Source organism: Chelonoidis abingdonii, chromosome 26 (genome assembly GCF_003597395.2).
Source record: "Chelonoidis abingdonii isolate Lonesome George chromosome 26, CheloAbing_2.0, whole genome shotgun sequence".
Classification (NCBI taxonomy): domain Eukaryota; kingdom Metazoa; phylum Chordata; order Testudines; family Testudinidae; genus Chelonoidis; species Chelonoidis abingdonii.
In genome coordinates this window covers 13,311,527-13,324,176 of record NC_133794.1, presented here as the reverse complement: position 1 = coordinate 13,324,176, position 12,650 = coordinate 13,311,527, and the positions used below count along the sequence as shown (strand labels likewise).

The window sequence follows — 12,650 nt, the reverse complement described above, 5'->3', positions numbered from 1 at the left end:
CACACTCATCGCTAGTCCACAGAAGACAGTTTCCCTCCCTGCTGTAAATTGGTCTCTGCCAGGACAAATCCTTGCAACAGGATTGTCCTTACTATTTGCAAAGCCCCAAGCTGCCAGAAGGGGGTGGAAATTCACCAATGAATTGCCTGAGATGAGAGAGAAACCATCCCTTGGGAGGGAGATCAGGCCAGCCAGCTGTTTGCAGATCCTGCTTAGGGGGCCTGACTCCCACTGGCTACAAGCTTGCACAACCCTGTTGCTCCAATTGCCTGTGAATTTTAATGGGAACCAGCCATCCAAATCCCCACTAAGTGACTGAAAATCTCAGCCTTAACATCTTAGGACCAAGATGCGAGCTGTGTAACTGGACTTTACTGGGAATCCTCTCACTCTTGAGCAGGGGTGGGCAAACTACGACCCATGGGCTGGATCCGGCCCATAAACCGTTTTAAGCTGGCCTCCGAGCTCCCACTGGGGAGCTGGGTCGGGGGCTGCACCATGCAGCTCGGTCCTGCTTTGGTGCTCCTGCTGGGGAGCTAGGTTGGGGGCTGCTCCACGTGGCTGCCAGAAGCCGCGGCATGGCTCTGCTCCGGCTCCTACGCACTCCAGTGTTCCCCTCTGGCGCTCCAATGGGAGCTGTGTTCAGGGTACTTGCGGGTGGGGCAGCGTGCAGAGCCGCCTGGCCACACCTTCGTGAAGGAGATGGAGAAAGGACGTGCCCCTGTATCTGGGAGCCACTTGAGGTAAGCGCCACTCAGAGCCTGCACCCCTGAGCCTCTCCCCATGGCCCAACCTCCTGCCACAGCCTGATCCCCCTCCTGCTCTCCGAACCCCTTGATCCCAGCCCGGAGCACCCTCCTGCACCCCAAACTCCTCAGCCCCACCCCAACACCCACACCCCAGCTGGAGCCCTCTCCCCCTCCCGCACCCCAACCCCAATTTTGTGAGCATTCATGGCCTGTCATACAATTTCTGTTCCCCGATGTGGACCTCAGGCCAAAATGTTTGCCCACCCCTGCTCTAGAGGGATGCCTGTGGTAGTCCCTTATTCAATGGACACCTTCGCGGATGTTATCCGAGTAGAACAATGAGAGCTAAAGACTAAAGATAAAAATGGCTGAAGCACCTCAGTGCTTTAGGCACTTATGAGCCTAAATCCCACCAACTTCCAATATAACTTGGGCTCCTAAGTGTCGACATCACTTCTGAAAATGAAACTTAAGCGTCCAGGTGACCTAAGCACCTAAATCACTTGGGCTCCTTTGAACATTTTACCCGGAGGCGCCCAAATCCCATTGATTTTCAAGGAGACAGAGGCTCCTAAGCACCTCGGTGACTCATGAAAAAAAGGATTTAAGCTCCCAAATCACCTTGGCGCCTTTGAAAATTTTACCCTGTAATCTATAGTGTTGTCAAAGAAACTGATAACAGCAGAAGCCATTTAATTCCAATGTGCTCCCACTGTCAGCAATGTCTTTCGCTTTATGCAGAACAAGAAACAACCCCCCCCCCCCACAAATCAGCACTTATATATATATATATATATTCTCTCTCTTGGAATATCTGTGTTGCCTCTTTCTGGGATTTCAACATGACAACAAGATGGCAGTGTGGCTAAATGGAGTAATTAACAGGCAGTATGGAAGGAAACTTTAATACTCACAGCAGCACCGGATGGGCCAGGACGTCCTCTTTCGCCTGGGAGACCACGGGGCCCCTGAAAAACAGCAGTGAAGATGATGAGGTTTGTCTTATTACCGTCCTCTCATCGCAAACCTTTTGTGTGCTCCCAATCTCCATGGCGCAGCGCCATTTTAGTTACATCAGAATGAACTACAATGGGTGCTTCAAAGAAATCCAGCTAAGCCTCATTCTCAGTTCCTACACCTCAAAGCACCCTTTGCACTCCTTGTATTCTGGAGCTGTGATCCTGGTATAAGTTCAAGCAGCCCTGGGGTTGCTCTAGCTTTCCACTGGCATGGAAAGCTGACAGTAGCCATAATGCAGGGTTCTCCAGCCACATCCCCCGCTTCAGCCCCTATTCTGTGGGGCTGGGAGCAGGGCTGGTGCAGAGCATTTACATCAGCTTTACATTGGCCTGTGCAGGGGGTGCTCTCAGAATGTCCACACGTTAAGCCTGGGGTCTATCTAAGGATTTGAGCCCAAGCCCCACTTCCGTCCACACATGCATCAGCCTGATTCGGGTTGACGAGCACTCAGGACCTAGGTCCCAAGATACTGTTAGGAGGGTGAGTTAGAGCCCGAGAAGCTTAGTTCCAAGGCCAGTCATTTTGCAGTGGGGATGCAGGTCAAGCTGCAAAGCTCAGTCTGAAGGTTTGTGTAGCGCAGGGTGGACCCATTCTCCCAGCTTTGAGATCTGGGTCCAGCCATTATAAACCCCAGTTTACAATGCAGCCATAACCTACATGAAAATCAGCCCATGGCCCACCCTTCGTGTTGTGACTCTGGCAGCACAACAGGCTGCTATCCTGCACCTGCCCTTGGCCTGAGGTGCGAGAACGCTTTAACCAGCCAGATGTGCTTCATATCTAGTGAGTGCCAAAGCTCCTGTCGACAGGGACAGCTGGGCTGGGGCTGTTTTTCTGTGATGCGAGAGACACTGGGAGGGACTGAAGAGGTTTGGGTCCTGCCCCCTGCCCTTCTCAGCACAGGATTGTTACAAATATCCAGGCAAATATTAACAGAGCCAGGCTTGTCCAGTGGCTAGATCACTGGCCAGGGAATCGAGACACCTGGGTTCTATTTCTGGGCCTGCCATGTGACCGTGGGCAAGTCAGCTCTGTGCCTCAGTTTCCCCTCTTGTCTAGACCTTAAGGCCCAGATTTTTTCCTAAGTGCCTAAATTCCTTTTAAAAATGAGATTTAGGCTTCTAAATCATTTAGGCATTGGGACGCTGAGTGCAGCAACAGCTAAATACTTTTAAAAATCTAGGCCTAAGGTCTTTGAGCATGGACTATCTCACTCTGCGTTTATACAGCACCCGCCTGACGGGGGCCCTGATCTCAGCTGAGTCCAGTAGGTGATAAATAATAATAAGATAAGAACGGCCATACTGGGTCAGAGCAGTGGTCCATCTAGCCCAGTGTCTTGTCTTGTGACAGCAGCCAATGCCTGACAGGTCAGGGGGAATAAACAGAACAGGGCAAATCTGAGTGATCCATTCCCTGTCGTCCTGTCTCAGCTTCTGGCAGCTGGAGTTTTAAGGACACCTAGAGCATGAGGTTGTGTCCCTGACCATCTTGGCTAATAGCCATTGATGGACCTTTCCTCCAGGAACTTATCTAATTCTTTTTGAACTGTTATATTTTTAGGCTTCACAACATCCACTGGCAAGGAGTTCCACAGGTTGACTGGGCGTTGAGTGAAGAAGTACTTCCTTTGGTTTGTTTTCAACCTGCTGCCTGATAATTTCATTGGGAGACCCCTGGTTCTTGTGTTATGTGAAGGGGTAAATAACACTTCCCAGTCACTTTTTTCTAAACCATTCATGATTTCATAGACCTCTATCATATCACCCCCGTGCTGTCTCTTTTCTAAGATGAACAGACCCAGGTTTTTTTTAATCTCCCCTCATGCGGAAGCTACTTCAGCCCCCTAATCATTTTTGTTGCCCTTCTCTGCACCTTTTCCAATTCTGACATATCTTTTTTGAAGTGAGGAGACCAGAACTGCACACAGTATTCAAGGCATGGGTGTGCCATGGATTTCTATAGTGGCATTATGACATTTTCTGTTTTATCATCTGTCCTTTTCCTAATGGTTCCCTACATTCTGTTCACTTTTTTGATGGCCGCTGCCCACTGAGCGGATGTTTTCAGAGAACTATCCACGACTTCAAGATCTCTTTCTTGAATGGTAACAACTAATTTAGACCCCATCATTTGGTATGTACAGTTGGGATTATGTTTTATCCAATGTGCATCAAATTGCACTTATCCACATCGAATTTCATCTGCCATTTTGTTGCCCAAATAGACAATATCAATCAGAGCAGAGTTACCCGAAAGAGAAACATCCGGTGTTTGGGAATGTCGGGATTAGAGGGTTATCCTGGGAAAGTCCTTACCATTCCCTCCATTGTCTGTCTGGTCAATTTAGACAATAAGCTCTTTGGGACAGGACCTGTCTCGCACTCTGTGTTTGTACAGCCCCCAGCGCAATGGGGCCCTGATCTCGGCTGAGGTCCGTACAGCGCCCAGCGCAACAGGGACCCCAATCTCGGCTGAGGTCCATACAGCACCCAGTGTGACAGGGCCCCAATCTCAGCTTAGGTCCATACAGCGCCCAGCACGATGGGGCCCCAATCTCAGCTGAGGTCCATACAGCGCCCGGCGCGACGGAGCCCCAATCTCAGCTGAGGTCCGTACAGCGCCCGGCGCAACGGGGGCCCAAATCTCGGCTGAGGTCCGTACAATGCCCGGCACGACGGGGTCCCAATCTCAGCTTAGGTCCATACAGCGCCCAGCGCGACAGGGCCCCGATCTCGTCTGAGGTCCGTACAGTGCCCGGCGCGACAGGGCCCCGATCTCAGCTGAGGTCCGTACAGCGCCCGGCGCGACGGGGCCCCGATCTCAGCTGAGGTCAGTACAGCGCCTGGCACAACAGGCCCACCGTCAGGCATTGCTGAATATAAATAATAATAATGGAAAGGCTTGTACTCACCATGGGACCAGGAGAACCATTCTCACCCGGTGATCCAGCTTCGCCCTAGAATGTAAGAGACAAAGAGAATTAAGTCCCCTCTTGCCCTTGTCCCCGGTTCCTATAAAGAGGCAGAGTCAGTGCTACAGTGCTACAAACACCCACCCTGATTCCCATGGCATGGGAATGCAGGCAAAAGAAATCCCATGAAATGACCACTGGGGTCCTCATGCGCATCCATAGCTATAAACAGGGTGGACATACACACCCTGTCAGCGCCAGCTCTCGCTGCGGGAGTGGGGGTGGGTGATTCTGCCAGGAGGGGTGGGATGTTCTAGGGGGTGCTGGTGAAGGGGGAGGGCATGGAAATGGAATACGGGGCATCTATTAGGGAGGAGATGGGTTAGATGCTACTGCTGGGGTGGGGCACTTCTAGGAGAGCTATAAATGGGAACAACCTTGGGGGGAAACAGAGACGCTGCATTGAAGCCCCATGGACACTGAGGCGGCTAAGGGAGATGCTTAGTGGGAAAGTGGAAGCAGGGTACACGACTGTGGAGACAGCTTTCCGGCAGGGCCGGCGAGGAAGGGCAGACACTGAGCACCAGCAGGTGGCGATAGTCACATTTCTCTCTGCTTCTAATATTGGCCCCTGCCCATTTCATATTCCTGCCACCATCTGGTAAGGCTGAAAGGAGCTGATCTCTAGTACTGAGTATTTACCAGATCAAAGGCCTCAGATCGATCGATCGATCGATCTATCTCTCCATCCCCATACATTCCCTCTAGCTATCTACCCCCATACTCCCCCCTCTATCTATCCCCAAACACCCCATCTATCTATCTATCCATCCATTCCCATACACCCCTCTATTTATCTATCCATCCATCCCCATCCCCTCTATCTATCTATCTATCTATCTATCTATCTATCCCCATCCACCCCCTCTATCTATCTATCCCCAAACACCCCATCTATCTATCCATCCATCCTCATACACCCCCTCTATCTATCTATCCCCAAACACCCCATCTATCTATCCATCCATTCCCATACACCTCCTCTATTTATCTAATCTACCCATCCATCCCCATACACTCCCTCTGTCTAATCTATCTCTCCATCCCCATACACCCCCTCTAGCTATCTACCTCCAGAGACCCCCTCTATCTATCCCCAAACACCCCGTCTATCTATCTATATATCCATCCATTCCCATTCACAAGACCCACATCTTTCTACCTATATCTATCCCCATACACAGAGTCATAGATTTGTAGCATTTAAAGCCAGAAGGGACCGTTAGATTATCTAGTCTGACCTGGAAATCACAGGCATTTCACCCATTTACCCCTGTGTTGAGAGCAATAACTTGTGTTTGGCTAACGCACGTCTTTCAGGAAGGCATCTGCTCTTGAGTTAAAGACATACTCGTCCATCTGTCCAATCTCAGGATCTATATCGATGTAGCTACTTGATTCCAGGTCTCTCATCTATCTATTCTATTCTGTCTAACCTGCCTTGAATTATCTATCTAGGTTTCTACACCGGGCCTATCACCCCAGCACCTGGCTGCCTCACAAAAAGACGTTTGCCAGAAATGGGCTGACCACCAGGTACACTAGCTGAGTCACTCAGCCAACCTGAGTTCAAATCCTGTTTCTGCTACTGCCTTCCTGTGTGACCTTGGGCAAGCACCTTTATCCCACCTCCTATTCAGACTGTGAGCTCCTTGGGGCAGGTACTATCTTTCACTATGTTTTTATGCAGCGCCTAGCACAACAGCTAGGGGCTCTGATCTCAAGTTTCCCCTTCTAGTCGCTACCGTAATGCATGTAATAAATACCCACACTAATAACTTCCCAGTGATCGGTTTCGTTTCAGATGATAAAAACCGGAATCCTGTTGGCTAAATGCCTCACCTTAGCACCTGCAGCTCCTGCTTCTCCTTTGGCGCCGTCTAACCCAGGGTAACCCTAGGGAGAGAAGCAAAGTCGTGGTTACCCTCCCAGCGAGCTTGAGTAAAAGGAAGAGCCAATTCTGCGCAAGTCATAACCACACGTGCTTACTCTGTGACCTTTGACTCCTGGGAGACCTGGGGTTCCTGGGAAGCCTCGCGCACCCTAAAACGAAAGAAACGGGGGTCAGTCTGAACGAAAGGCAGGGAATAGAGAAGTGGGCAAAACCGGATCAAGTTTCTCCAGTATGCTCACATATATTATTATTAACAAGCTCCAGAAACAGGAAGTAAAGGATTCTTACTGTGCTTTGTTCATCAGGGTAACATATAGGGCCAGATTAGACTAACATATAGAATCAGATTATGGGGTAATATACAGAGCCATATAACAGTAATATATAGGGCCGTGTAGAGTAATATAGAGAGCCATATTAGGGTAACATATAAGGCCATGTAGTGTAATAGAGAGAGCCACATTAGGGTAACATATAGGGCCAGATCAGGGTCACATATGGACCATACCAGGGCAGTCTATAGGGCTAGATCCTCAGCAGGGGTCAATCAAGGGAGCTATGCTAACTTACACCATGGAGAACTGTCTGTGACGGGCTTGAACCAAAGCCCTGCATCTGAATTGCTGTGAACACTGGGAAGTTCTAGACGCCCACTGTGCCGCTCATTAGTGGGCAGGGATTAAATCCGAGCCTAGCCTTCGGTCTGAGCCCTGAGCCCCTCTCTGGTGGTAACAACCTGACGTCTCTTTGGCAAAAATCATAAGTTTTTAATGGTTCATTTCCCCAGCTTCTCCTGGTTAAATAACAAAGGAGATAAGAGAGCTGGGCTGGTGACTGTGGCCTTCCTGCCATCCAGCCATGCCCCTGGGACACATCGGGATCTACTGGACTTCAGAGCCTGGAGCCCTATACCTGAGGGCCAGGGGTTCCGCGTTCACCAGATTTGCCGGGTTTGCCTGCTTCGCCCTGAGAGAGAGAGAGAAGAAAATCTCTTAGCTTCCTTCAGAGAGATCTTGGCGCAAGGCACAGCCAAGCAAGAAGCAGGGGGCAAACCCCCTCTGCTCTGATCACTGATGCATCCCGTTTTGCATGCTGGCAGCTTGCCTTCCGGACAGCTTTGATGTCAGTTGCTGGCAGAAGCTGCCCTGCAAGAAATGAGTGGCTACAGAATACTTACGTCATCACCGGGTTTTCCAGGTGGTCCGGCAGGCCCTCGGGGACCCATTGGACCCTAGAAGGATAGACAGAGCGAATGTGACATGTGCAAGGCAGGCAGGGCATTCCGAGAGAATCAGAACCTTTTTTAATTGAGTTACAACAATCTATGTCATCAAGGGGGTCTGGGGGCTTGGGGTCGTCACAGTATGGGGCAAGAGGTAATTCAGCTAATGGGCTTTGAAGGCAACATTATTGCAAAGGGGAACTACAAACCCTTGCATTGTCACCTGCCTTTTTGCTGGGTCTGTGGGTTGGGGACCCCAATATTCCGCACTGGGGCTAGGCAAAGAGTTATGGGGGAAGCTCATGAACCATTCCAAAAAAGACCGAATCATTTGGGCCCAGCTAAAACCAGCCTTCCTGGGAGCATGCATATGGCTGACTCCAACATCACTCTCCATCTCAGAAGAGCCTGGGCTCTAGGAGTCCATACCTGGGTTCAGGTGGCCAGAGAAAGCTGGCAAGGGAAGAAATTGGCCAGTAAGGCAGAGGAAGAGAGAGAAGTCCAGCTACTTTCCCAAGCAGCCTGTGCTCTGTGCCAGCCTGGGATGGTGTCGTGCTGTCATGTTTACATCACACTGCTGCATGGTGACATCACGCACGGGAAATATCAGGGTCGGGCTTTGCTGAACTGGGCCACTGAGCTCAGGAGCAGGTGAGCCCTGTTCCTCCCACTGCTCCGGCCATGAGCTGGAAATTTTCTCTGGAAATCTATAGCAGCCGAGTGGCTTCTCCCACACACCCTCTGCTTCCCTGGGCGGTGTGCAATAAACAGCTGTAAAACCTCTAGCTGTGAGCTTGGCAGCTCTGAAAGACTATGTGGCGTTGGCCTGGAGGGGAGACCTCCAGGAAAGCTCTGACTTCTATAGGAAGCAGGATCAGTGAACCAGCAGATGAGGCTCTTCTCTCTGCACCAGCACAGAACCAACGGCGGGGTACCGTGTTCCCAGAAGTGCCCTGACGGGACACATGAGCAAAGTTCTCCTCATTAAAGACACTGCCATGTCTTTTGTTAGAGCAAGATTGTAGACTGCAAATGGCAGCTCAGACTGCTTGCCTAAAGCCAAGCTCCTCTTGGAATGGATATTCCTTGATCCCAGTTTTCGATTCTACCCCATAGCATTACCCCACTTAGCACCAACTTGTTAGGGGTTTACATAACCTAGCTTCCAAAGACCCACCCCTGCCCTTGGAAGAAGATGCCGCCGCCTGACCCATCTTACTGTCAGGAAGTTTCTCCTGACATTCATCCAAATTCTAACTCCCTCGTTAACTTCCTCGCATTGCTCCCTGTGGGGATAACCCCCTGGAGCAAGCTAAACGGGCCCGATCCTCGGCTGGGGTAACTCAAAGTTGGCATCCATGGAGATACATCAATATAAACTAGCTGTGGATTTGACCTCCGCGGTCGCTGCTCTGAGGAGGACACCTGCTCCCGCTTATGGAGTGTCTGAGTCAGAAGAAACAATAGGACTATACTCAAGGGGCTGTTTTTATCTTCCTCTCCTTCTTGGCTCTTGCTCAGCAAAGCTCTTTGAATCCTTTCTCTTAACCCAACGCCCCCAACACCCAACTGATCTTCTTTGAACTCCCTCCAATTTGCTGATAACTCTCAGCCCCCAACTGGGTAAAGTCATACCAGAGCACCGGTTCTCCTCTATTTCCATACCCTCCCCCACACACACACACAGAGCCGGGATCTAGCTAGACACCCCCACAATGAGGAATGGTTTGGTTTCAACGCTTTGACCTGGCATAGAGCCCCTGGGCAAGTCACTCAGTCCAGAATCCTCAAAGGTGGGAAATCAATGGGAATCTGGTGACTAAATACCTTTGAGGATCTGAGCCTTAGTTCTCAGTTCCTCAGCCGTAAAATGGGATTGACACCACTTGCCGACCTCAGAAGCTCAGAAGCTACCATGATGGGGGCTGGATAAGCACCATGGATAGATCCACCTACTCCCTGCATTTAGCAAGGCCCGGGTGGGTTGTGACCCCCAGGTCAAGAACCACTGTGCGGAAGCATTCGAGAAGCGTTCTAATTTCCCTGCCCTGGGATGCCTCTGCAGATGCAGCTCCAAACTGCATGGCCTGTTTGCATTGCAAACGCCTGTCCAAATGGCCAATTATCTTGCCTCTCTGTGTCTTTTAATGTGGTCGGTTCCTCCCTCCCCTTAGTTGGCTGGGAGGAGGACTAAGGACGGATGGGATGAAACTGAACAAAAGGAAAAATTCTGGTTGGAACACTGGAGGGGAGGAAATGTCCTGATAGTGAGATCTGCTATAGGATGCTTCCAGGGTAAGCAGTCGAAGCCCCACTGCTTGGCAGGACTGGAAAAAACCCGTTAGCGTAAAGAATGACCCAAAACAGGCTAGGGCGAGGAATGGATTAGATGATCCTTTACTGTAGTCCTTTGGATCATTCCCATCCCATCCTCGCCCACTGGATTAGCATTTGTTCACGCTGCATCTTATATTGCTATTTTCCAGCTCCCTGGGGCTCCTTCACAAATTTTTCCCATTCCTGACTGTTGTTTGCAACTCTCCCTAATGTAGTCTCATCTCCCAGCCTCATTAATGGGCTGTTTGCCTCCCAGACCATTAATGCAGAGATTATACAGGACTGAATCTAACACCAAGCCCTGTGGTGCCCCACTGTATAAATTATGCTGGGTCATAGGTGCATGGGTAGGAAGGATAGTCTCGTGGGTAGGCAGGGCCGTCCCCTAAAGAAGAGTGCCTAACTTTTTAATTTTTACCCATCCTGCGGTGGTCAAGGTCTTCAGTGGCACTTTGGTGGCAGGTCCTTCACTCGCTCCAGGTTTTCGGCTGCATTTTGGCAGCATTTTGGCGGCGGGTCCTTCAGAAAACCCGGAGCGAGTGAAAGACCCGCCGCCGAAGTGCCACTGAAGACCCGGAGCAAGTGAAGGACCCACTGCCAAAGTGCAACCGAAGACCCGGACCGCCGCCGGGTATTCAAATCGGGCTCCGTACTTCCTAAGGCCGGCCCTGTGGGTAGGGCACTGAGCCAGGACTCAGCCATCCTGGAGGCAGGGGGTATCTATTCCCATCTCTGCTACAGACTCCCTGGGTGGCCTTGAGAAAGCCACTTAATCAACCCAGTGCCTCAGTTTCCCTGTCTTTAAATGGGGAGTTATTTTTCTCTACCTGTTTTAGAAGAACATCCATTAGTGTCTGTTGGGCTCCCAGGTGCTACAGCGATAGCAGCACAGAGCCACATTGAACCACGCCTTGCAGTCAGTTGTGCCTCTCCAAACCAATGTGAGACAGACACAGGATCAAATCCCTAATTCCAGCATCTACGTATATTACGTTGACTGGGCTCCCCTGCTTCCTAGCTCCTTGCCCCTGTCTCCTTCACCATCGGAGCTGAGCTCCTTTGTCCTTTTTTCATCCTACCCTGCAAAGCGACCAGCTATGTCTGGACTTACAATTTGCCCTCCCACACCATCACTGCCACCAACCATGCAGCTTCTCCAGCGTACAGTGTCAGAGCACGTTCTTGTCATGCCCTGTGCACCTAAGATACACACACTGAGCCTGATTCTCATGGGCACTAAGACCTGAGCAGTCCAAAGAAGCCTTAAAATAGGAGTGAGCTAAACGGGCACCCACTTTATTGGCACCTTACATGGCCAGGGCAGTGTACACAGTCTTTGAGTCTGAATCTGTCTCATTAATTCTGTTTCCTTTCTATTCGTCACATTGTTCATCAGCCTCCTGTGCCTAAAGCCAAGGCCTGAGATTTTTCAAATCCACCGCCAGGAATTAGAAGCCCAGTCCTCATTAGTTATACTGGGAACTGCGTGTCCAAATCTCTTAGGCCCCTTTGAACATCTCAGCCTACATCTCTAATCTAAGCACTTCCTCGGTCATTCACCTCAGCTTTGATTATCAGTGATATCACAGCGGAGACTCAGAGAAGGGTGAATTCTGCTCAGAGAAATTGGCATCGGAGGTCTCCTGGTGGAGAGGCTTTTTGGAATTCCTCAGGGCAGCTCTAATGTGGGGTTCACGTTTCTGGGACGTTTGCGGGTGCAGCTGGGGTGTTGGCCGTTTGCATGGGTAACTGAGGTGTCAATTTGTGCCATGTCACGGCTTCTTTGGCCAAAAGCGAAGCTGCTGGTTACTCACAGAAGCTCCAGGTTCCCCAGGCTCTCCAGGGTTGCCTTGAAATCCTTGAGGGCCCTGCAACATACAGCAAAGGAGCCTCATTAGCCATCTCAACAATGGCGCTCAATATATTCACTATGTTATTTTACCCCCAACGAGACAGATCGCTCCTGAAAGAGCAAGTACTTACAGGAGTTCCCGCTGGTCCTGGAGGTCCTCGCGGTCCCATAGGTCCCTACATTGGGAAACAAAAATCACTATCATTAAGAAAATCTCTAAGCCCCCCGCAGTGAAAGGGGGCGAGCGGTTTCAGTTGATGGCTCACAAAGAACAAGGAACTTTACCCCTCGGCAAGAGAATATTCTGAAATTGTCCCTTTTGTTTTCAGCCCCTCTGGAGATATCGCCGAGAATTATTTTTCCTTTAGAAGCTACTTGGAAGGGGGAAAAAAAAAAAAAAAGCAGCACGCTTTCTCCTGGACCGTAGCCATGTTTACTAAGCCCTACTTTTCATTTACTGCTTGCCAAGAAAGGCTGGAGAGCAGAAATTTCCTGCTGGAAATCTTGTGGGATCTTGAAGAACAGTAGCTGCTGTCATGCATTCCTCAGCCCACGGTCCAAAAGTTACAGAGACCAACCCCTAAACAAAACGTTCTATAACT

The 12,650-nt window shown here is 50.4% G+C and overlaps 1 protein-coding gene across 2 annotated transcripts in view; it reads right to left on the bottom strand.

Annotated features, from left to right (window-relative positions):
* COL2A1 (collagen type II alpha 1 chain) overlaps window positions 1–12,650 on the bottom strand; it is a 64,620-nt gene that overhangs the window by 42,855 nt on the left and 9,115 nt on the right. For both annotated transcript variants that reach the window (XM_032786766.1, XM_032786767.1), the window contains 8 exons: window positions 12,180–12,224; window positions 12,011–12,064; window positions 7,815–7,868; window positions 7,550–7,603; window positions 6,733–6,786; window positions 6,586–6,639; window positions 4,684–4,728; window positions 1,664–1,717 (listed from right to left, as the gene is read on the bottom strand). In XM_032786766.1, the coding sequence (XP_032642657.1) occupies window positions 1,664–1,717; window positions 4,684–4,728; window positions 6,586–6,639; window positions 6,733–6,786; window positions 7,550–7,603; window positions 7,815–7,868; window positions 12,011–12,064; window positions 12,180–12,224 (414 nt within the window). The remainder of the gene's footprint in view (window positions 1–1,663; window positions 1,718–4,683; window positions 4,729–6,585; window positions 6,640–6,732; window positions 6,787–7,549; window positions 7,604–7,814; window positions 7,869–12,010; window positions 12,065–12,179; window positions 12,225–12,650) is intronic.